The sequence below is a fragment of the Heteronotia binoei genome, chromosome 7 (assembly GCF_032191835.1).
Source record: "Heteronotia binoei isolate CCM8104 ecotype False Entrance Well chromosome 7, APGP_CSIRO_Hbin_v1, whole genome shotgun sequence".
NCBI lineage: Eukaryota > Metazoa > Chordata > Lepidosauria > Squamata > Gekkonidae > Heteronotia > Heteronotia binoei.
In genome coordinates this window covers 102,614,714-102,639,083 of record NC_083229.1, presented here as the reverse complement: position 1 = coordinate 102,639,083, position 24,370 = coordinate 102,614,714, and the positions used below count along the sequence as shown (strand labels likewise).

The following is a 24,370-nucleotide window of genomic DNA, read 5'->3' as shown; positions in this document are numbered from 1 at the left end:
ATTTGAATACTCTGGATATCTTTCACTGTCTTTTCAAAATACTTGACTCAGAGTCTAATCTAAAGTGAGAGGTGTGAAGGGTTTTTTTTTTGTCCCCTGAGCACTGATTGCCATAGCATCGAAAATATTCATCCTGTCATCTTTTCAATTTACATGTAATTACTGCTGGAAAATCCTTTATTTCTGGTAAATGCAGTTTTATGCATTGCATAACTGGAACATTGTATTTGCATACCATTGTTTAAACTAGCATTTTGGAAAGCTCAGCTAGAAGAAAGGCACTTGCATTAGGGAGGCGTGTTGTCACTAGATACCATGGTAGTGAATTACATCGCTGGGAAGTGCTATTTTTGTTGCTTCAGCCGCTGGCAATAATATCTTTTTCGGAGCAGCTCTTGCTTCCTTTGTTACCTCTGGCATATGTGTTGTTGAAAAACCTTACGTTCTTCTTGCCCCTCAACCAGCCATGTTTCAGCATGGCTCACCACACTTCCAATCCCTGTCTAGCACACTTTGTTTGTTTTCCTTGCAGCTAGGAAGCTGTTCACAGTTTCCTAATTGTGGCTCCCTTAAGTGACCCAGAAGGTCTGGGCCAGGGGAGCCCATTGGAGATGTGCAGCAAAATGTATTCATTCTACAATGCAAAAATGAGATTCTATGGGGAAAGAGTCCCTGCAGTCTTAGGATTTATTATATTAAGAGCATTTAGGTTAAGGTTGATAGCACTGCATTGGGAACTACCTGGAGATTTTAGGGGTGGGGCCTGAGGATGGTGGGGTGTGGGTATGAAAGGGACTTCAGTCTCAGTGGCTGGTTACAGATGGGCTGTTTAAGCTGCCCCGGGGACAGCAGGCAAGTGCCCCCCCCAAAAGCGTGTCTACATGCGCACATCTGCCTGCCATCCCCGTCCTGCCCCCGACTCACCAGGAGCTAGCTTAAAAAGGCGCCACTTTCAAAGTGATGTCTTTTTGCTGGGGTGGCTCTGAGGTGCCTCCCTGGCTGTCTGGACATCCGGGAAGCACCTAGAAAATATCCGGGGAGCCGTGGATGTGTAAGCACTCTAGATGTTCCCCAGGGAGCCAATGGTCCATTCCTCTTCCACGGGCTCTCAGGATACTCTTGGGCACTCCTTTTCCGGCCGGCTCACTTCCAGGTTGGCTTGATGCTGCCCTAAGTTGGCCATCTGTTAGCAGCCATAGAGTCCACCTTCCAAAGCGATCATTTTTTTACAGGCGAACTGATCTCTATTACCTGGAGATCTGAGATTTCCAGCCACCACCTAGAGGATGGGAACCCTAACAGGTCGTTATGTAAGTGTTATTGGATTTAAGTAGTTTGGTATACAATGTTTGCTCTGTGTTTTTACATGAAATCTTTCATCTTTGGTAGGGCTGTCATTCAGTCATTCATTTGTACCTTTCCAACTGCCAGTAGCCCCCAAGAGTTAATGCCTGCCTTGGTATTGACCACACAGAAGATTTTTCATTCTCTGTAATAAAACTTACTCTAGTGGGGTTGCCCTGTTCATTTGTGGAAGTTAAAACAAAAGGAGCGCTCTTAAAGACCTAGCAAATTTAATGTAGCATAAGCTTTTGTAAGCATGGGCGCACACATTTGACAAAGTGGGCTTAACATCATGAAAGCTGAAGCTGAAATAAATGGGTGTTAGTCTTTAATGTGCTAGGAGACTCTTCTAAATTTTCTTTAATTAATCTTTACATTCTGTGATTTCCAAGTTCTGCAAACAATGATCCCTTTTTAGAATCTAAAGAAGCCTGACACTTCTATTGTGCAACGTTATTTGTTTTCCTCAATTTGTAGCCTGCTCTCCCTGAAACCGCTTCCCCAAAACATTGTAATGATGATGGTTTTGTATCATGTCAAAAATTCCCCTGTTGAGATTTTCCATCAACACAGCCTTATTTTATGTTCTTTGTACATCACCCAGGGAGTCAGATGCTTGGTAGCGAAGATGTGACTTAGAAATGGTGGACATGATTTTTCAAAGTTAGCTGGGATCAAAGTTAGCTTTGACTGGGATCGCAGAGTCTCCTTAGCATATTTCCTGCTTGTTTAAAAATGCCTCCTGTATCTTTCACGGAACAGTTATGTTGTTGTGTATCTCTTCCCCTTTTCCTGAACTGAGAGGGAAATTGTTCCTGCAGAACAGCTGCTCAGAATGGGAAAAATAACCTTTGCGTAATGAAATCCTCCTTATCTGGCCATGAATTTGCTTCCTTCCTTCCAGGCAGATTGTGTGCTACTTCTCGCTTCCTGTCTCTCTGGGGGTTTTATCCCCTCAAAAATAAGATTAATTCTGAGCAGCCATCGGACTTCACAGAAGGTGATCCTTGATTCAGTACACAGAAGATTTCTCCTCCTTTTCCCATATGCAATTTTTAAATGATTGGACAGGAAAAAGGACCGTGTGAGGGCAAACTGAGAGAGATATGTACATCTGTACAGAAATGATTGAAGAGACTTAATTTTGGTGCTTTCGGCATTTCCCTCAGTTGTGTATTTGTTATAGAAAAAAAAATCTGTGACTTCAGTGACCAGGCTTGTCCCATGCTAATGAATAACTATTACCCAACCATCTGTGGACTTTCTGGAATAGGGCTTTCCCATTTTGCCCTCCCACTGCAGTCATTGAGCTCCATCAGTTTTTGTTTCTGGGAGTCTGCAGACCCTCAGGAACAGCACCAGGGCATAGTGGGGCTCTGCAGTTGGAGGTGGGAATCAGAAATCGCTGCTCCATTTGCCAAAGATTTGCCATTAAGTCTTTGGATGTGTGTGCCTTAGATAAAAAATCAGGTATCTTTACAATCTGCATGAAGCTCTGGATTGGCTGCTATGCTCTTCAGCCATGATTGTGAGCAACTTTACAAAGGATTAAGTCCCAATGAACTCCTTGGCTCTTTTTCTGCTTAGTAACCAAGCTTTAGGATTGTGCTGCCCTCTGTCTCTCTTTGCTGACCAGAATATAAACTAGCAACCTTTAGTTTCTGTCTCTGCTTCCCTTTTTTCTGTCATGCTGGTTAGATGATGGTTGGGCCTTATTTTGTCGCATTTATGCAATTATAGCTGTCTCTCCATACACATCGCATAATCTCTATTTAGCTTATTACAACAGACTCCAGAGCTTTTACTGGGTGCTCCTTATTCCATTAAAAAGGCCATCCATTTATAATACAGTAAGAGCTGTTTCAAGCACTTACAAAATGGCAGTGTTTTTTAAACTGTGGAGACCGTACTAATGAAAACATCTGTTTGCTTTTACATTATAAATTCTGTCTTGGACTCTGTTCACTTTATTCTCACACATAAATTGGGAGGAAAACCAGAATAATAATGTGCTCTAGAGATCACAAAGAAGAACTAAAATAGGAGATTTAATGAAGATTGCACCATATTGTCTTCCTTTAAATGCATTGTAACCTGAACAGTTAGAGGCACCTATCTTATTTCTGTGTATGCATGATCCTATTGTCTGGTGGCTTGGTACTGGCTGTACACCAACACAAAGAATGGTATTGGGGCTGAGCAAGAAGGCCCGAGGTAAAATTAACAGCTTGGTGATGCCATGCCTTCCTGAAGGCAGACCGACCATAATGATGCTCTTTGCGCATCTTCTGGGAGGCCTTTCCACAGGGTTGGGTCAGCAACAAACAGCAAGCAACAACCAGCACTTTGGTTTGTGTCGAGAGCATTGGTATAATATTACATTAGGAGGTTATAAAGGTTTAATGATGAGCTTTTTTCCCTTACAGGCAATGGCATTCATTTGACTGGATAGACACAGTACAACAGTTCTTTTGTTACATAAATGGATTTATTTTCAGTTTTCCATTTCTTCTCCTCTTAAAAAAGGTTTTCCTTTCTCCCTCCCTTTTAGTGTAAAGATGGTACTGATGTGGACCAGTGGCGACACTTTCAAGACTGTATACTTCCTTCTCAATCAAGCTCCTTTCCAGTTCTCCATTTGTGGTCTTCTCCAGGTCTTTGTGGATATCGCCATCCTAATGCAGGTTTATTTGTTCAGCTGCTACCCCCAGAAGCCAACTTCACACCAAATACATCCAGCCAGTACAAAAGCACTTTAAAGCTCAAGGTGGAGACATCAATAAGTCACCTGTGTTTGGAACCAGTCTTGCAGTTTCAGCTCTGAAATACTGCATTCCTGATGGGCTGGAAGAAGAAGAAGAATATTATTGCACGGAAAGAGTATCATATCTGGCATTACTTCTAATGATTGGTGTTCCTTGGGTTGTGTGCTCATTGGAATGGATTTTTCTCTTTGGGGCTCCAGTGAGGGGTGTCCTTTTTTGTATCTGTGTACATATGTCTTAATCACCTATATCTATATGTGTGTGCATGTATGTATGCACACAAGCATACTTGCAAAGGCTGGATATTAGTGTTTTCAGTGCTATTTAACAAGAAAAGTTCAGCTATAAGAATCAGAGAATATTTTGTTTGAACCTTTTATCTATTTATATAAAATATCTATAGGGATAGAACTTTTGGAATATCTGTTAAATATTTTGGATACAATTGATGAAGGCAATGTATTAATCAAAAGCATAAATACAAAACTTTTTTTAAATGGTGGGTGCAACTGATCAAAGATGGATGAGGTGGGGAGAGATTGGGGTGGTGGGGTGGTGAATGACATAAATAATCCTATTTTATCAGTTATAAACATATTGATAAGCACATACACATGTACACTGCTGGACCAGTGTGACCAGGAGATAGTTCACAGTAGCTGGATTTGGAAAATATAAATTAGATGTTCACTTGGTGATGGAAGAAAGGAGGGAAGGAAGAAGTCTAACACCACTTGGTAGAGGTCTTGTTTCTGAAATAGCTGCTGTTGTTAGAGGGTTGAGGGAGAAATTTCTAGCAAATGATGGCATTGTTAAAAGTAGTGTTGATGTCAGGAACTGTATGAAAGTGGTAAAGAGGGAAAGAAACACAATTTGTAGCTTAGGCCTTATGTACACTCCATGTACCAGTATATTTATATCAGATTAAAAAACAACGAAATTGCATAGATATGGTTCCTCAGTATAGGCACAATGAAATAACAGAGAGGCACTGGCAGCACTGAGAGTATGTCAATATATGTGCATCTCAAACTATGGGAAACTACCTGGTTTTCCTCCGTTTTGAAAAAGAGAGAGTAGAACAGCTAGAAGGTGTCCATTCTGAGGAATCTGTGTATAGAGCAGGCCTCTTCTTTTAACTGAACCTTGACATTCTTTGTATTATTTAATGCCAAATCAGGTCATTTTGTATTCTGTGGACAAAACTGTTGCAGTAGGCAATTACTGGAGTGGAAAATTATGTACCTATATTTCAATAGTCTTTCATGTTACCAATTTTTTTTTGGGGGGGGGGGAGATCCATGAGCACTCCTTGAAAAGGTGAGACTGAAGAAGCAGCTGGGGACTGCATACGATTTGCATGTGGTGCATATGTGGGAAAGGGTGTGTGTGTGCGTGTGTGTGTAAAGCATGCCTGCCAATTTCAGACTTTTGCATGTCGTTTTCTGCGACTTTGGACTTGAAAACTCAAGAACTGCAGTTTTGTTTAATTTTGAGGCTCTCTGGCTAGCTGCCAAGAGGAGCTTGCTTTGACATGAGATGGGAGATGACTGTGTAGTTGTGTTCCTCTTCAGGAAGTGTTCCATCCTCTTAAAATGCATCTGCGGTAGCCCAGAAAAGTACATTCTTCACTGTCATAGAAATTCTGCTACAGGATGGCAATTTAGGTCAGCAGTAGATTTGTTAAACAGTTGCTTTTATTATTTGTCACTTTGTGCACCTGCACCTCTGATCTACAAAAAAGAACTATCCTCAGATGGACCTCCTCTCCTGGCTGACGCATTTGGCTGTACCAAATTCCTCTCTCTGCCAAAGAGACAGCAACACTTCATTGTTGCAGTGCAATGAAAATCTATCAGGAGTTTTTTTTGTTTTGAAGGAATTGTTTGCCTTCTATGCTTAGTACATTTGCTTTTCAAATGTTCCATTTGTCATGTACAGAAAAACCTCAAACCAGCTGGGATTTGTGAAATCCTTCATGCCCGAGGGGCAAATATTGCCAGTATGGCGGCTGGATAAAAAGGTGATCCACCTGTCTTACCGCAAAGAGTGGACTTTTCCCACCCTGCAGCAGCAAGTAATGGTTCTTCTCCTGCCTGTAACTGGCAAATAAACCAAATCTCAGGAAAGCTGCTTTATTGAGAGCTTGGTATGAAGCATTATGGTTGACCTTTGACTTTGTACTATTGGTTGGCGCCTTTGCTTATTTCCTTATGCCTGAAGTGACCTTACCAAGCTGATGTTGTCTGGCATGGCAGAATATGAATGTTCCATTGCTTTCCTTTTCACAAATGTTCTGGCTGTAGGAACATCTGGGCATTTGTCTTCTAAATTATAAGCTTCCACCATGGTTCTGTTTCCCTGGTATGCTGCTGTAATGAGGACTGTATTTCTGCAAGATTTCTTATAATAGCTTGGAATGCTGGGCTTTATTTTTTTATGAGATGACCTCCCCTCCACCATTGTTCTTTGAAAACAGGGTGAAGAATTAAGTTAGTAAATGTATGTGTTTGCTTAGCCTGTGAAAGTGCACATCTTTGATGCTTCTTTGTGTAAAAAAGTATTATTAAAGGTAAAATAAATAGTATTCCGTCTTCCCCTTTCCCTTCCTTCTTCTAGGATGTTGTGTACAGGTTCTTACATGCTGTTGATTATCCAGAATGCAAGCAGTATGGATATATTTCCTTCACAGAAAAGCTGCCAATGCCGGATGAAAAGACAGTAGATTTGTGACTAAAGGTACTTTTAACTTGTGGCATTTAAAAAGTTGGAGCATATGACAGTGAACTTCATTCTAGACCACAAATTATTAAGAGGAAGAGCCAAATACCTCTTTTAAGATATATGCCATAGATCACATCTTGACCAACATCACTGAACTCCAGTAAGATCACAGCTATCTAAGGTGCCTTTAGAATATTCTCACAATCAGGTGGGCAGTTTTATATCCATCTCCTGTACAGCAGGGAGAATGTGGGGGTAACCCAACTTTGTGACTAGGTCTGACTGCAAAGTCTTTCTTACAGAGTTAGCATCCCCATTAGATGTTGATTCAGTGGGAAAGACCCATACAGTTAGCTCTTGTTTGTCATTTAAATATTCTCCCACCCAGGTGGCGTTGCTCTTGGATAAGTAGTCCCTGTGTTGCTGGAAGAATATCTAAAGGGCACCTCAGCAACTAGAGAACAGATCCCTTTTAAAGTTAAAGTTTTTTATGTGTAAAAGAAATCTGTATAACAATGATCATCGCAGTTTAGATATCAAGAAACTTAAATGCATCTCTGTTGAATGTATGTATATTTTGATGATGGTCACATGCTGTTTATCAGTTGCAGTGATTTTTTTTTTAAAAAATAAATGGATCATTATGCACATCTTTCATTACTTGCTTTGTTCTTTCATTGTAAGATGGGAAGAAAATATACTTGGGTGGAGATTGAAAGGATTTTACATCAGGGGTGTGGGACAAGGAGCGTAGTGTATGTGTAAAGCATGCCTGCCAATTTCAGGCTTTTGCATGTCTTTTTCTTTGACACTGGGCTTCGTGAATTTTAATATAATTTAATTAATTCAGTTTTCCAATTTATACCCTGCCCTATCCCGCAGGCGGGCTCAGGGCGGCTTACAACAATTAAAAACATTAAAATGAATTATTTCAAAAACATCATAACCACAAATATGTTGATCAGATTTGAGAGCAGCAATCCATACAACAACAAACCATACAACATCGTGTAGGCTGGAAGCTTTCAACACAAAACTGTGGGGATCAGTGTGTATATATATGTATGTGTGTGTGGTGTGTACAAACACCTGCATAGTTACATATAGACAAACAAGAATTTACTCTAAAGTTTCTAGGAAAGTAGCTCTTTAAATGTTAGGCCTCAATTTATGGCAGTATTAGAGAGGTAAAACAGAATCTTTGCATCTTAAATGGCATCATGCCCCTGCCCCCTTGCACTATCTCATTCTGCTCAGAACATCAGAGTTATTACTTAATCATTTACACAGCACTTTTAAAATCTGGTATTTTAAATGTGTTTTTTCCATATGGATAACTGAAGCCAAGTTGTTTGGCCAAGGCACTGTGTATAGAATCGTGGCAAAGCAATGGTTTGAACAAAGGTCAAAAATCTCTTCATTGAACCACATCAGCTCTCAAGTTAATTCCAATAAATAATTTGCTGTCATTTGGTAAAAATAGCTCTGTAACTGTGGGGAGGAAGTTGGTTCTTCATTACTCACTTCTGAATTTCCCTGGTCAACATCTGGATCTTGATCCAGAGAAAGCTATGTCATATTTAAGGCTTCTTGAAATCAGTAGGCCTGACTATCTCAGAACTCAGGTCACAGAACAAAAGAAAAAGGCATATAAAATTATTTCACTTAGTTCAGCTGGGAAAAGCTTGAAGATGTTTTGATTTTAACAGCTTCCACCAGCCTCTTGAAGTAAAATAAATATGTGAGAATGCTACTGCAGTAAAAAGGAGGGGGGAAAGCTTATACTGTGCTGCACAGGCTAAATCTCTGGCAATTCAAGCCTGGTTTTAATCTGCATTTGCACTGAAGGACTAGAATCCCTCTATAGTCCCTAGCAAATTTATTTGTTGCTAAGGTCTAGAATCTGAGCCAGTCCCAGACTCTGTATGATAATTTGCTCTCCAAAAAGCTGATAATCTAAAGATTCAAAAGGTTCAATGCAAAATCAGCTTGTAACCAGCCTGGCCTGTTGTTTAATTTCCCTTGACTTTTACCAAGTGACAGCGTATTGCCTTTAATCCAGCCAACAATTTTTTGGGGTGTAAAACAGGAAAATGACATTTCATTTATCTAGGATAGCAAATGCAACCGAGACAGTTCTTTTTGTGCTACTGCCATTATCTAATGCTCCCACTGGCATAGTAGTAAATGGATTAAAGCAGCAGCTGCTGCTTTTTACTGTGAAAATTACAATATTTTATTAGATTTCTCCAGCAGCAAGAGCCTTGTGGAAGCATAAAAACAAGGCCTAAAGTTACTTGAAAGATGAAAAGGTGGATGACTATTTTTCCAAAGCTAAAAGCAAGGAAAGATTGTTGCTCCAAGAAATAATTATATCCTGAGTGAATTTCAAGAGGAGACAGCATTTATAATGACATATACAGATGGATGGTCAAAGTTAATGTTTCACAAATGTGTTTGAAAGATACAAGAAGCTGTAGGTAGTGTCAACAGAAATATTATCACTTTCTCTGGAAGTGTCCAGATGGTGCTTCCATATTGACCAGTAAATTCACAAGAGCACCGGAAATGAAAATGGGGGTGGAAGTATTTGATTTGCACCAGAGTTGGGCACCAAGGAGGTTGTTTAACCATCAGGACACTGTTTGCCTGATCTGATCATGCTAGCTGAGGCTGCGGAGAGCTCTGCAAGATACTTATGTAGTTTGTTGGTGACTCAGAACACTGATTCTGTACAAAATATATCTAAAGCCTACTGTCGAAGAGGATGAGAATAAAATGACATGGAATAATCTGTCTATAACTTCTTATATTGAGCCTAGGGTTTTCAACTCTGACGGTAAATTCCTGGAGAATCTGGAGTGCAGTGGCCTGGGGAGGGAGCTCAGTAAGGATGTGATGCTACAGAGTTGTCCTCCAGCTGTCATTTCCTTAAGGGTAACTTATCTCTTTTAGTCTGGAGATCAACTGTAGTACAGGGAGAACTGCAGGGCTGGTAACTCAAATTGTGCCTATCATGAGTGTCAGCTCAGTCTAATCACATGAACCAATAATCCCAGACAAATCAGAAAAATACACCATGAAACACAATGTCAATGTATATTGACAACTAACAAATTTTGCTAATATTCAAAGAATGAAATTACAACAGGCATTAAAGCTCCATATGTGATATAAAGAAAAATCCTTTTTAGCAATCAACATTTAAAAATCCACTATGTGGTCTTGCCAATTTTCTAATTCAGCTACTTGCACTTGAAGAAGAATATTCAATACAAGAATCCTGCAGATTCCTTCTAGGTGAAGATGGCTGGCAACTGATGGGGTTGACTGTTAAAAGGATTCTCTTTATATTGCATATAGGATTACATCTAGTGGTATAGTGGACTTTTAATTTCTGTTGTAATTTCATTCTTTGAATATTAGCAGGATTTGTTATACCGTACATTGACGTTGTGTTTCACAGTATATATTTTTCTGATTTGTTTGTCAATCCACCATGGTCCCCTGTCTATTTCCAATAACCTCAGAGCCAGGAATAGGTATGCTGTACTGATGTATTGAGGCTCCATAAGAGTTTTAGTAGACTTCATCAGATACTGCACAGTATGAAGTGACCAGTAGAATAAACAACTAGGTTTTAAAAAAATATACATATTAAGTATCTTGTGTAGATTTCAAATTGTTGCCGACAGAGGTTACTTCTAAAATCATACATTAAAGAGAACTTTTTCAGCCAAAGACTGTCTTTCACAGAACATTGAGAGATCATGTAAATCACAGGGCATGGTTTGAAGGCTGTCTCTGGTCAGAATACACATGCTCTCTAGACATATGTCTAGATGAATGTGGCTGCTTTCTCCAACTGAAGTCTTCTGCCACACTAGCAGTGAAATCCTAGTCAGAGTTACAACCATCTAAGTTAATTGAAGACAAACAAGGAAACAAGTGCCTTCCTATTATTCCTCAATTAGGAAACTGTAGGCTTTGGGTTTCACACTGGCAAGAAGAAATCCTAGGCAACTCCTACACTTGGGAGAAATGGGAGAAGTGTCACTACAAATTTGGAAAGAATACTGAAACCCAGTAATGATGAAGCCAGGAATGAGGTTTATTAAACACCAAACTAGACTTGATGATGTCCTTGTGGTTGCCATGAGGACATTGCCCCCATCATTTTGAAGTGATTTAAAAATGCTATGAAGGCCTGATCCTGATTGGGTGCCCAGCACAGTGTTCTTGCTTCCCCTCCACCCCTGTGCCTTATCACATGCCAAAACAGCTGTGGGGTGGCCATTTTGGTAGTTGCTGAGGTAGGGGTGGGAAGAGACATGAACCTTAGCCCATCATGCTGTTGCATAGCATTTTAAAATCACTTTAAAATGCCATCGTATTTAGTTTTGCCTCAAAGAGAACTGTACAATCTTAGGACAGCGGAATTAGCAATAACAGTATCAAGTGTCCACTGTCTACTGGAGAACAACTTATTTCCACTGAAGCAGAGCAGAGAAGAGGAGGGAGAGGGGAAAGAGAAGACTGATGAAATGTTATAGCGACTGACCTTGAAGTCCAAAGAGGTCCAGCATCGAGGCGGCAGAGACAGCAGATAATTCAGAGGGCAAAGAAAAGGGCCACTTAGGGTGATTACAGACAGGTGGTTTAAGCCACCCTGGGGACAGGAGGCAGGTGGACCAAAAAAACTCATCCACACGTGCATGTCTGCCTCCTGTCCTGACTGTAGCACGCTGGGGCCAGATTGAAGCCACCTTTGTAAGTGGTGCCTAAATTCTGAGGTGGCTCTGAGACACTTCCTGGCCATCTGGAAGGCTGAGAAGCACCCAAGGAGCAGCTGGGAGGCACACAAGTGCTCTGGAAGCTCTCTGGGGCACACGCAGACCATCCCTGTTCTGGGGGGCGGGCCATGTGCCATCTGGAGGTTGCCCCTTTTCTGGCTGGCTCTCTCTGGGGCAGCTTCATGCCGCCCTGAGCCGCCCATCTGTAATCACCCTTCTTGTGAATGCAATAATTCATAAGGAAAAGGTAGCCTTGGAACAGGCACAATTCACACTGTTAGGAAGAATTCTGATTCCCAGTTCTAACACAAAAATGGGAGTGGCTTGGGATCTGAAGGAGGTGGTGGTAAGGGGTAGGCATTTCAGGATTGGTGGTGGTTCATTAATATAAATTACTAAAAATGCAATTGTCTAGAAAGTGATTGTAAAACTGGGGGGGACGGAGGTTGGTAGTAGTCAAACCTGAGTGAAGGTAGGAAGCTGAATGCAGGTAGCATAAATCCCGGACAAATTAATTGTATATGGTATAGTGAAAGAATTTGTTGTGGCAAAATGTTCACTGCTGAGATCTGGTGTTCCTTGATTTAATTACCTACTTTTCTCGGGGATGCCTTCTCCCCCAGGATTATCCAGAAGCTGATTGTGCATTTCCAGCTAGCAGGACTGAACTGTGTCTGGCTTGTTTGTGACGGTCAGAGATGTGTTTACCAGCTCTAATTTTTTCAAAATGCAACAAAGTAGGTCTCTAAGATGGATGGGATGGGGAGAAATGGAGGCAGTACAGTAACAGCTCTTGTATTCTATTGGTACTAAGCAGGTTTGTGTCTGGTCAGTGAACTGGGTGGGAGATCTCCTGGGACACCCACGTACTCTTTCCTTGAGTTTCTTGATGGAAGAAAGGAAGTTTATAAATGTAATAAATTAATAAATGCTGTCCTTACACATTAAGCTAAAGCAGCTACCACTCAGCAGACAAAGCAGAGATGAGAAATGGCCTGCGGTGGTGCTAGGCATGATACAGAACTGCCTTAAATCAGTAAAACAAGAAACGAGATTCAGGTTTTATGTCTTAAGAATTTTATTGTTAATTTTATGTTCAAACGTTTGGAACAAGTAATAAGGAGAAAGCAGCAATTGTAAGCCATGTTCAAAAGGATCAATTGCTGGACAGAAGCAAATTAATTATTTTTTAAATAAAGTCAGTATTTTGGCAGCTAAGCCCCCAAACTTTGATTTAAGAGTGCTGCTTTTAAAAAATATGCTCTGAATTTAAAGTTGTTCCCTCATAACCTTCCTGGCCATTAGAAGATAAGCTGTATAACAGCCTTCTGCTCCACTAGAATCCTCTTTTTGCCAGGGTGATGGTGTTTTTTTTGCTCAGATATGAAGCACCCCCCTTCCCGCTCCTCTTGCCCACTGCAGCTGATCTTCTGATGCTCCCATGGATTCCATGGGGAAGCCCCTCCTGGTTTCTTTGACTTTAATATCTGGTTCTTGCTCCCAGCAGAACAGAATCTGTGTGAAGACTTTGGTCTACATCAGTAGAGAAACATCACTTGTTGCATAAACCAAAAGGATCAAGGAAGCAAAGGTAACTTTTGCTTCTTCTCCTCTGAGCAACTTTTTACTGTCCAAAGTTCAGCTTCAGTATCTTCTCCCTGCCTCAGAGTCAGGTGATGTTGCAGCATCAATGGTTCTTCCGGTTCCCTCTACATTATGTAACATCCTAAGCAGCTCAGCATTTCTTTTTTTTGAGCACAGAAGCAGCTGAAACTTCCCTACTTGCTGGCCATAACCTCCCCACCTATGGGCTACCGCCTTTGCTTGTTGCAGGAGAGACCCAATTTTGCCTTCTGGTTCTGGGTCAAGGTAGGGTGTTCTAACTCCTCCAGCCAGCCACTAAGCTCCCTTAGAGAGGTTCTCTTTCTTTTGGAAAATTTTGGGCATGGGATACCGCAGGATACCAGACATACAGAAGTAAAACATTTTAAAACAGAATGGACATTCAGATCTGAGCAAAGGAAGACACTGTATAGGTCTACCACCCAATTTAGGAAAAGCTTGTTGTAGTATAAATATGTATATTAATTAAGTAATGCCTAAAGAGCTAGAGCACCTGTCAGCAGGCTGCCAAAATAGTATAGTTTTTCCCCCCTTTTATTAAACAGGAAATCAATAAAGCAGAGAGGTAAAATCGAAATGGATTTGCTGGTCACTCCCCTGTAACATACCCTTGTTAATATAAATGCATCCTTCACCCTTTCTGTGCACAGTTCATGAGGGTGTGCAACAAGATGGATCCATCAGTGGTGCACAGTACGAGAAGAAGTATTTTTGTGCAATCTGCTCTTTGATCCAAATTTGCAGTCAATACATGTACTTCACCCTGAATTTGAGCCCATTAGTAAAAAATAAAAATCTGCTTTAGCAATGTTATTATTTTTCACTACATCTGTACAGTAGAAACTTGTCATGAACTGCTGCCTTTTAAAAAAGACCAAGCAGCAACATTTTTGTGCTGAAGTGTCTCTGGTGTTCTAAGAAAGATAAAACTGAATTTGTCCTCGGCATCATTTTAAGTAACATGTTTGGCTTTCATTTTGGCACTGCTCCAGAGGCAGGTCTCTCTCCTTCACTATGGTTCAATACCCTGAATATCCTTGCCCAGTTTTTCAATACTGTTGCTGCAAGATTTTGATTTCGTTAAAGTCAGTAACTCTTTGTTCCCTGTTCTGTATCAGTATGAAGCATCTCTTCATTAGTCCCTTGTGGACACGGGGCATCTTCTCCCTGAGCGCTGTCATCAGTAGGGATTTCTTCTACCTGATGAAACTGTCGTGTAGCAGCTCGCTGCTGCTGTTCTTTAAGCTCTGTGTATGAGCGGGAAAAAGTGTGAAAGATGGAAGTGACAGGGAAAGCCATAAGCAAAATGCCACTCAAGATACTGCTCAGGGCTACCACTTGTCCTGGAATGCTGCGAGGCACCATGTCACCATAACCAACAGTTGTCATGGATATTACAGCCCACCAATAACTACTAGGAACACTCGTGAATTCATGCTTGGCTCCCATTTCACTCTCCGCTAGGAAAACTAATGGGGAAAAAAGTGCCATAGCAACACAAAGGAAAAGGAGGAGGAGTCCAAATTCCCGTGTGCAGCGGCGCACAGTAAGTCCCAGGGTCTGCAGCCCCAAGGAATGCCGTGCCAACCGCATGACATACAGGATACGTAGGGCTCGCAAAAATCGGAGGACGAGTCCCACTCTCTCCAGGTATTTGTTGCCAACTCCGCCTCCCCCAGGCTTGCTGCTGTTTTTGGTAGAGGCCATATCCACAAACAGAGAGATGTAAAAAGGCAAGATGGCCAAAATGTCTATGATGTTGAGTGGGGTCTTCAAGAAGGCGCACTTGCTCTCTGCCTGGATGGAGCGTAAGACGAACTCAAAGGAAAACCAGGCCACACAGACCGTCTCCAACACAAAGATGTCATGGCACTTCTTGGAACATTCACCCTGAGGGGAAGGCAGAACAAACATTTAGCAAGATAGCAAAAGTATTCTTTAGTGCATGATGCCACAAGTAATTTGCTCTGAATTAAATCCATAATTAGAAACCCAAACAGAAACAGGTGCTGTTGCATCTCAGAGGCCAAATAGTACGACAAGAGCCTCCTTCTTCAGAGGCTATTTTGTCTGCTTTGTGTCCCACATTCTCTGAGCTGAATTTGGGGACAACGCTTTAATCTTAGAGAAACTCTACAAAATAGAAGATGTTCAGACAGTCCTTAGTGTCAATGAATCACTAGCCTCTTCCATGTTAGTATAGCAGCTGTTTCTACAGGACAGGTCAAAATCCCACTTGCCAAAGCACCTTAAAACACAATTAAAAACAATAATCTTATAGTATTGTGTATGGTATAGCCAGGAGCTCCCAGGATTGTCTGGCAGCCTTACGCTCTAGCTCTGTTTGGTGTTATGCAATGAGCTAGGCTTATTTGGCCTGTGCCTTGGAGTGATGCTGTAAGAATTAGGCAACATTATTCACACAGAATTTCTGGAGAAGTTGGCTTATGAAAAGAGCACTTATTTGTGAAACGTGATTCACCAGCTAGCAAACACATAAAGGACAAGGATATTTCAACCTTTAAACTGGATTTAGTGGATGAGGACTCCATTTAGATGCCATTATATGAATTTCTGGATATTCTATTAATCAAGGAGTTTCAGGAGCCCTTCCCTTTGGTGGACTCTTCATCTGTGATTGGATGGTATCTTTGTATGATAAGCTGATTGATCGTGTGTGTTTGTAATTATTATGATTTATGGTATCTAGAAGAACAAAATAATTCTTTTTTGTACAGTCTTATTGGTTATAACACAGTTGTTTTTTGTACTACTTATTTTGGGGAGGGGGATGGAAGAGCTGTGACTTCAAGTGGAGGAGGGCAGAATCGAACCTGGTTCTCTACATTAGAATCCATAGCTCTTTACCACTATACCATGCTGGCTCCCCAATCTAAAAATATATATTAAGCTTCACTTCAACATTAGGGGCTTGAAACCCACACACAGACTGAGAGCACCCAACCATCTGGAATGGATTGCAAACAGAAAAACTATTTTTGTATGAAAAGCAAACAAAGCCACTCTAATAAACAATTGGTTCCCTTCTGTATCTAAATATCTATTTTTAAATGCCTCACTTTCAATGGAAGCCCAATCACATAGGTTGCCAGATGAGCATTTTACCATCTTCAGCAGGTGAGGCAACTGGTTCCCTACCTCTCTCCCTGTGACTTAGCCACAGTGGTCCAGATCAATATCTACTGGTGGACCTCAGCCCAAAGGAGACTCGCTTAGCCTTGACTAGAGCCTGATGGGACACTCTTCCAAATGAGATCAGGGCCCTTTGGGACTCATTGCAGTTCCACAGGGGCTGTAAAATGGAGATGTTCTGCAAGGCCTATGGTTGAGGTGGTGGAGATCCAACTATACTAGCCTCCCATACCCGCCCTTGCTTTTTTGCCACTTGCCCAGTATTTGTTATCATCTATGGGCACACATACTGAAGGTTCTTTGGGAACACTTGTTAACTTGTGTCTGAGTACGATCTGGTATTATCTGATATTATAGGTTTTTAATATTGTGTAGATTATGTTTTACCTGTTTTAAATTTACTGTATATAACTACTGTTATAACCCACCCTTGAGCCCTGCAGTGCAGGGAAGGGCAGGCTAGAAATTTTATGATATAAATAATAAGTAAATAAAAAGTAATCAGATGTTTTTCTTAAGATAGATAGATAGATAGATAGATAGATAGATAGATAGATAGATAGATAGATAGATAGATAGATAGATAAATTTATTGTCATTGTTCTCAAGAAAATGAGAGCAACGAAATGAGGTACTCTTCCACAAACATACCAACACATCAACACCCACAAAAGGACATATACATAGACCATTTAAATGCATCTAAAAACACATAACCATTCATAACCCTGCATTTAGCTTAACCACGGCTCTTGGATAGAAGCTGCCCTTGAATCTATTTGTCTTTGCCTTCAACACTCTATATCGCCTACCTGATGGTAAAATCTCAAATAGCAAGTGGCCCGGATGTGAAGGGTCCCTTAAGATCATTTGTATCTTCCTTCTACATCCCTTATCATACAGATCCACCAATGAGGGGAGAGAACATCCACAAATCTTCTGTGCTCTCACCATCACTCTTTGGAGCACCCTTCTCTCTGCTTCCGTGCAGCTCCCAAACCACACGCAGAGGCAATAAGATAAAATGCTCTCAATGGAACTACGATAAAAGGCAACCAGCAGACTCCCTGACAGTTGTTGTGATCTTAAGAGTCTTAAATAGTATAGTCGTTGCTGGGCCTGTTTCTCTAGAGCTAAAGTATTTGCTCCCCATGTTAGATCCTGTTTCATAGGCCGTTTTCGCACTTAGCGTTTGCTCCCCTTTTTCCGCGGCGCAATTATGTCCAGAGCATTTTTCTCGTTTTCCCACTAGTGACTCTTTGCGGCGTCGCCTTCCCTGAAGCCCCGGCTCAAATCGTTTTCCCACTGGCATCGGCTTGAGTCCGATGCCCTGTCAATCATTTTTTTTTTAAGCGCAAGTCTGGTCGCGTAATGACGTACTAACGTACTAACGTAACATCGAGCTGCTGCCTCCCCTTCATTTCTTGGACAAACCGCATCACGTGTGCTGCTGCTGCTTATGGATTGGCTGCAGCTGTAGAATCCTCCACAGCCCTTTATGTATTAACGGAAGCATTCACAGTGGAGAATCCTAGCACTAGATTCCCCCCCCCAAATTCTGAAGCACTAGATCCCCCCCCCCAAATTTCCTCCGCTCTCTTTCCCCTCCCCGGCTGGCGCTTGCAACGGGGACCTGACTGATTCCTGCTGCCAGAGCTCCCCCCCCCGCTCCATTCTCTCCTTCCCCTTCTGTGGCGCGTGTGAGGAGCTCGGTCGCGTCTACTTTCTAACCGAGCAGAATGTAGCCAGGGAGAAGAATGCAGGACTCCAACTTCCCATTTTATACATGGCGATTTTGTGCAGGTCCAGAAATCCTGGTGGCACAGCTGAGGGAGGCATTCCCTTCTTAAAACACACACACATGGACGCTGTGGCCCGCACCGGCACTACATTCCCCCCCCCCCCAGCAATGGTCGTTTTCGCATTATCGAGATAACGCAACAGCGGAATAACGCAACTAAAGTCAATAATAAAAAAAAATTCTAACGAAACCAATTGAAGTGCCAATTGAGGCTATTCCAGGAGGGTTTTTTTTTTTCTATTTGTTAATTTCGAAATATCGCTATTACGCAAAACTGTGAAGTTTAAAAAAAAAAAATGGCCGTGCCGGCACTTTGGGGAAGCGCCGCGAAATGCTGATGATTGGCCAAGCGGGTGGATGGGGTGGGAGGACGGAAAGGGAGAGGGTGACGCCCCCAAAGCAGTCGATCCGGCGTGGATGGATTTCGCACAGGAAACTCCGCTGAGTGGATCCGGAGTGGATCCGGAGGTTTTCGGAAACTCCGGCAACTTGCTGAAAAACATACTCCGGCGTAAAATCCCTGAAGCGCCGGAGCAAAGCGCAGCGCCGGAGCAACATGTGCGAAATCCAAGAGAAGATCCGGAGGTAAATGGGGCGCTACGCCGGAGCAAACGCTAGTGGGAAAACGGCCATAGTAATTCCCAAAAACTTCCATTCTGTCACCTGTTCTACCATAACCCCATCAATAAACAATGGCTGAATGTCCAGACTACTCTTCCTATAATCCACTATAATTTCCTTCGTCTTATTTACATTAAAAATAAAATTATTTGCCTTACTCCAGAGGGACAGCTGATGAACTTCCCTCCTATACGCAGACTCATCATTCTCAGAGATGAGCCCCACTAACGTTGTATCATCTGCATACTTAATGATTTTATTGCTCAGACTACTAGAAACACAATCAGACGTGTAAATAGTGAAAAGAAATGGACTCAAGACACATCCCTGGGGAGTGCCAGTGTTTAAGATCTTCACGGAAGAAGGATATCCGTCCATTTTAACCCTTTGTGAACGACCTGATAAAAAGTTCAAAATCCACTCACATATAAGCCTCTAAGGATAGAGAATTGTTTTAATGAGTGATTATCAGTTCCTTAATGGAGGACGGCAATTTTATTGGTTTTTTTCTCTTACAGCTGCAAACTCACCTCAGAACTTACACTAGTGAGCAACACTGAAAAATGACCTTTTCCCCCCTTTATCCCCTGTACCAAATACAGCCGCAACTAATGGTTTCCTTTCTGGTATTAAACGCCTTGTGAATGTTAACCAACTCTAGCAAGCAAACAGTGGCTTCATTTAAATGTGAGGTGCTCATTGAAAGCACTCAACCTTTGCACTCGCACAGCAGCTCATTTAAATTGGGCTGCTAACCATGCAAAACAGCCATGTGCACAGCCTAACTGCTTTACAGGGGGGTAGTCAGTTTAAATAAGATACTGTGTGGGTCCAAAGACCCATGGGTGAGTGCTTTTAAAAGCAGTTTCAGGACAGTAGCTGTGTTGATCTGCAGGAAAAGAGCAAGATTCAAGTCTACCAGCACCTCAGAGACTAACAAGATTTTGGGGCTGCAAGTTTTCCAGAGTAAAAACTCTGAAGGCGCTTTGACTCTTGAATAGAGTTGCCTGGTCTGTGTTGGAAAATACCTGGAGACTTGGGGGGGTGGATCCAGAAGAGTGTGGGGTTTGGGGAAGGCAGGGGCCTCAGCAGGGCTTTTTTTGAACAGAAACGCACAGGAACGCAGTTCCAGCTGTCTTTGTGTCAGGGGTGTGGCTTGATATGCAGATTATTTCCTGCTGGGCTTTTTCTACATGTGAAACAGTGGTGATGTCAGCAGGTAGGGTCAAATATGCAAATGAGTTCCTGCTGGGCTTTTTCTACAAAAAAGCCCCGTCTACCCTTCAAAGCAGCAATTTTTTCCAGGGGGGCTGATCTCTGACAGCTGGAGAGAGTTGTAAAAGTGAGAGATTTCCAGGCCCCACCCGGAGGCTGCTAACCCTACTCTTGAAAACTTACTACACCCCTCGCCAATGCTGTTTGCCTCTGAGGTGTTACTGGACTTGAATCAAGCTCTGCTTTTAATGTGTGCATCACCCTTCAATCAGGCCACAGCACAGGACAGATGCAAGCATGAGTTGTTTGCCTGAACGTATTTTATGAAATACTGTTCTGGCTCTGGAGGAAGGAAAACTAGCTTGTGTTCGTGACATAAGGAAATCAGACTGAACAAGAGTCCATATGCTGTGTTCATGTGATTAAATTCCTTATCCAGTGGTGAGATAAAATAACTTCTGTTTGCTTGGGAATCTTTAAACTAATAAAATAATGCTGGATACACCAGGATGGATCCAAGCCTATCCTAACACTCCACTGAGAAGAGTTTGTTCATTTTATACCCCACACCTTTCCTTTTGGTTCAGTCTAAGAAGGTGCCCTCCAAATTAAGTGGTTCTTTCATTAGAGAAAAAGCCAGAAGTTGGTGAAAGGCTCCTTAGGCTGGAAAAACACTACTTGGAGGCTGGTTGGGCCCACGGCACAGGATTACACTAAGGTGTAATCTCCAAGTGTTCCCCGTATAAAAGAACAGGGGCTATTGTAGTCTGCTCTCATAATTCCCCTGAAGAAATTGGATCTTATTAATTAAGCAAGCACTCATATCTTAGTCTAGGGGTCCCCAGTAGGGGGCCATGGTGCTGATAGAGTTCTTAGCAGTCCCCAAGTGAGAGCCAGTGTGGTGTGTAGTGGTTAAGACTGTGGGTCTAGGATCTGGAGGATTCAGGTTCAAATTCCCACTCATGCCATGGAAAGTTGCTGGGTGACCTTGGGCTAGCTATACTCTCTCAGCCCAACCTACATCGCAGGATTGTTGTGAGGATAAAATGGAGGACAAGGGGATGATGTAAGCCACTTTGGGTCCTCTTTGGGGAGAAAGCCAGCGTATAAGTGATTTAATTTTTTTTGTTTAAATAGAGACTGAGCATGGCCAGGTGTGGCTTTTTCCCAGCAGGGTTTCTGATAAATCACAGGGGATTTGATTGTCTGTACAAACTTTGAGCCGGAATGCAGTTCCAGCGGGCTTGGCAACAGAGGGTGTGGCCTAATATGCAAATGAGCCTCTGATGGGTTTTTTCTACAAAAAAGCCCTATGCTAAACAATGGTGATGTCAGGTGGTGTGGCCTAATATGAAAATGAGTTCCTGCTGGGCTTTTTCTACAAAAAAGGCTCTGGGTGAAAGAATAGGTTATATATCTGTGTTGTGGAATTCACCCCCTTTGGGAATTTTTGTAATGTGTACAAAATGTATCTTTGGAAAATAGGAAGAGACTTTTCACATTTGGATTTATAAATGCTTTATTTGGATACATGGTGGTGGTGATTTTGGTCTGTAATATATTGTGTTGCCACTTTGTTTGTTACTCAGCAGCCATTGAGCAGGGCACACTCCTTGAATCCCTAAGCCCAAGATCTGTTAAAGAGACCACCCCCACACATACTCAGGAAAATGGGAATGCAGGCTGGATATCTGAGAATAGCTCTAAGACCCATGCTGATACTGCCCAGCTCCCACCAACACTTCTATACACAACCTTTTTTGTAGAAAAAGCCCAGCAGGAAATCATTTGCGTATTAAGCCACACCCCCTGATATCACCATTGTTTCACAAAGGGCTTTTTAAAAGAAAAGGCCAGCAGGAACTCATTTCCATATCAGGTCACACCCCCTCACACCAAGCCAGCCGGAACTGCGTTCCTGTGTGTTCCTGCTAAAAAAAAAAAAAAAAGCCCTGTTTCTATAGCTGTACCCAACCCCATAGGGCATCCTTAATGCCATGCATCCAAATAGCCATCCCTCAATGAGACAGGTGGATGACATCAGTCCCAAATGGAGCTGCCAGTTGATGCAAAATTCCAGATGGCAGATCCTACAGCCCCCATGGCCTCCACACACTTTCTCAGCCTGTTGGTCATCTTTCTCCTCACCATGTCTACCCTCTCTGGGCAAAGGGCCCCACACCAAGAGTGCCACTCAAACTAAGTGGACCAAGAACACAGTCACAACTAGGAGCTCCTTTCTCAACATCTGCAGGTCTGCCTTGGCCTGGTGCGCCACATCAATGCCACTTTCACCAAGTTGGATCGCTAGAGTGCTTGACTGCTGGTAATGATACAAGCAACACCTAACTGTGGGTAAGAGGGTGCCCAGCCTCATAGCCTGTGCAGCAAAGCAAAGTGGTGGTGGTGGTGAGCACAAGCTGCTTGGTAAAAACCCACTTGGCAAAAGAAGGCAAGCCACGGCAGGGGGGCACCTTAAGTTACCCTATCAGCTACCCACACCCCTTAGCTGTCTCCAGCTTCTGGGATGGGCATCAGGCTAGGGCAGGATCAAGCTTCCTTTCCTTGTTGTGCCCCCCCCCCCCCTTTCTGGTAAGAGTTGCTGCAGCTGCCATTGCCCTCTTTGCCCTCCCTCCACCCTCACTGCGGGGCTGCAAACAAGACCAGGCCCCGGCTTCTCAGGTCTCACTAACTTTTGCCCATGCTACCAAAGAAATGTAATTTCTTCAACTGCAGAAAAATATATGATTCTAAAGAGTCCTTTGAAAGGCACATTTTATCCTATCCTAAGTTTAGTTTCATTTCAGGTCTGTTAAGGAAAGATAATAAAAGAGCATTTCAGTTAGGAATGAAATTCCTTTCTGCTCAATTAAGTGAGTATCTTCTGAGGAGTAGCTTTGGATTTATATCCCTTTGCCTTACATTCCAATTATATTTTATATTAAAAACTTGTGTCCTCTTGAGTTGCTTGCCCTGAATCTTACCTAAAGCCAGAAGTTTCTACTTGTATTTGCTGAAAAGATTACAGGATAGAAGCTGGAACTGACCTGTTGTCTGTTTATTATCAAACTTTGCTTTTAGGTGGGAACCAGGTTTACTCAAATAAGTTATATTGTTGTGAAACCTGCCATAGGGGCTATATTGGGCTGTTTCTTGGAAAACCACAGAAGTGAGAAGCTGCTATTGATGCAGAATTAGTCAACTTTTGATGTGTTTTAATTTAAATATGATTGGGTGTAAATGTCTTTTGCTCAAGAACATTCTGTTCTTTCTTATTTGTGTATACATCCTTTCATAAAACAGGGATCCTGGAAACTATGAGAAGACTGAGGTTGGGAGAATGTGCCATTCTTTAGCAAAATATTTCACTGCAATTTACAGTTTTGCTGTAATAATGACCTCCCTTTCAGAAACTACAGCATAGCCAAGAAAGACACAGGGAAAATAGGGAAGGGAAGGGAGGAGCAAAGCTGGTGTCATTTGAGTCCATGCCTAGCATTTGGCTTTCTTTTTGTTTTTGCTACTACACATGGCAAGCATCTTGCATGGGACTAATCTGTTCCCTTTTCAGATTGTTGGAGAAAAAACTTTGACTCAGATATTTTTAAAAAGTCAGTATTGAATCCTCAGTACTTCATTTAACCAATTACAATTATGGGAAAAGATGTTTCAGCAATAGTGTGGAAAACGACTTATTCAAGCAGAACATGGCTTTGGGGGGGGGGGAAGTTAAGACAAATTCATAGAGATTGAGTCTGTCAAATGCGATTGCTCATCACAACTAAGAGCAGGACCTCCATGTTCATAGAACATAAATTTTTGATACAGGAAGCTAGGCAAACAACAGGAGATGATTCTGTCACCTTATGCCTACTTTGTAAATTTTCCAGGGTCATGTAGCTGGGTACTATGAGAGACAGAACACTATTAAATAGACCCTGATCTGATCCACCAGGATAATTTTTATATTCTTAACATAACCAATATTCTACTTTCCTATCCTTCCCTACCATTAGAAGCTCACTGAATCACAAAGCTTGAGCAGCGCAGAAGACACTTTTTTTTTTTAAGCAAGGGCTAAAAGAATTGAGAAAAATTTTGCAAATGCTAGAGTGTTCTTAGGATCCTTATCACTGAGCAAAAAAAACAGGGGAGAGGACAACTGGTGAAGAAAGGCTTAATCCCCCATAATCTCAAGGTTTTGGCCCACAGAATTAATAACATCTGTGTCTTAGCCCAGTTATGGAGGAAGGTAAAGGAGATTGTGAGTCACTCTGAGACTCTTTGGAGTGGAGGGCAGGATATAAATCCAGTATCTTCATGTTCTTCAT

At 42.0% G+C, this 24,370-nt stretch overlaps 2 protein-coding genes across 3 annotated transcripts in view; one reads left to right on the top strand and one right to left on the bottom strand.

Annotated features, from left to right (window-relative positions):
• The window catches only part of SLC66A2 (solute carrier family 66 member 2), an 85,103-nt gene extending 77,613 nt beyond the window's left edge, over positions 1-7,490 (top strand). For both annotated transcript variants that reach the window (XM_060244101.1, XM_060244102.1), the window contains one exon: positions 3,896-7,490. In XM_060244101.1, coding sequence (XP_060100084.1) covers positions 3,896-4,103 — 208 coding nt within the window. In that variant the 3' untranslated portion in view covers positions 4,104-7,490. The remainder of the gene's footprint in view (positions 1-3,895) is intronic.
• Positions 7,491-14,285: 6,795 nt separating this feature from the next.
• KCNG2 (potassium voltage-gated channel modifier subfamily G member 2) overlaps positions 14,286-24,370 on the bottom strand; it is a 28,522-nt gene continuing 18,437 nt past the window's right edge. The window contains exon 2 of the mRNA XM_060244100.1: positions 14,286-15,139. Coding sequence (XP_060100083.1) covers positions 14,336-15,139 — 804 coding nt within the window. The 3' untranslated portion in view covers positions 14,286-14,335. The remainder of the gene's footprint in view (positions 15,140-24,370) is intronic.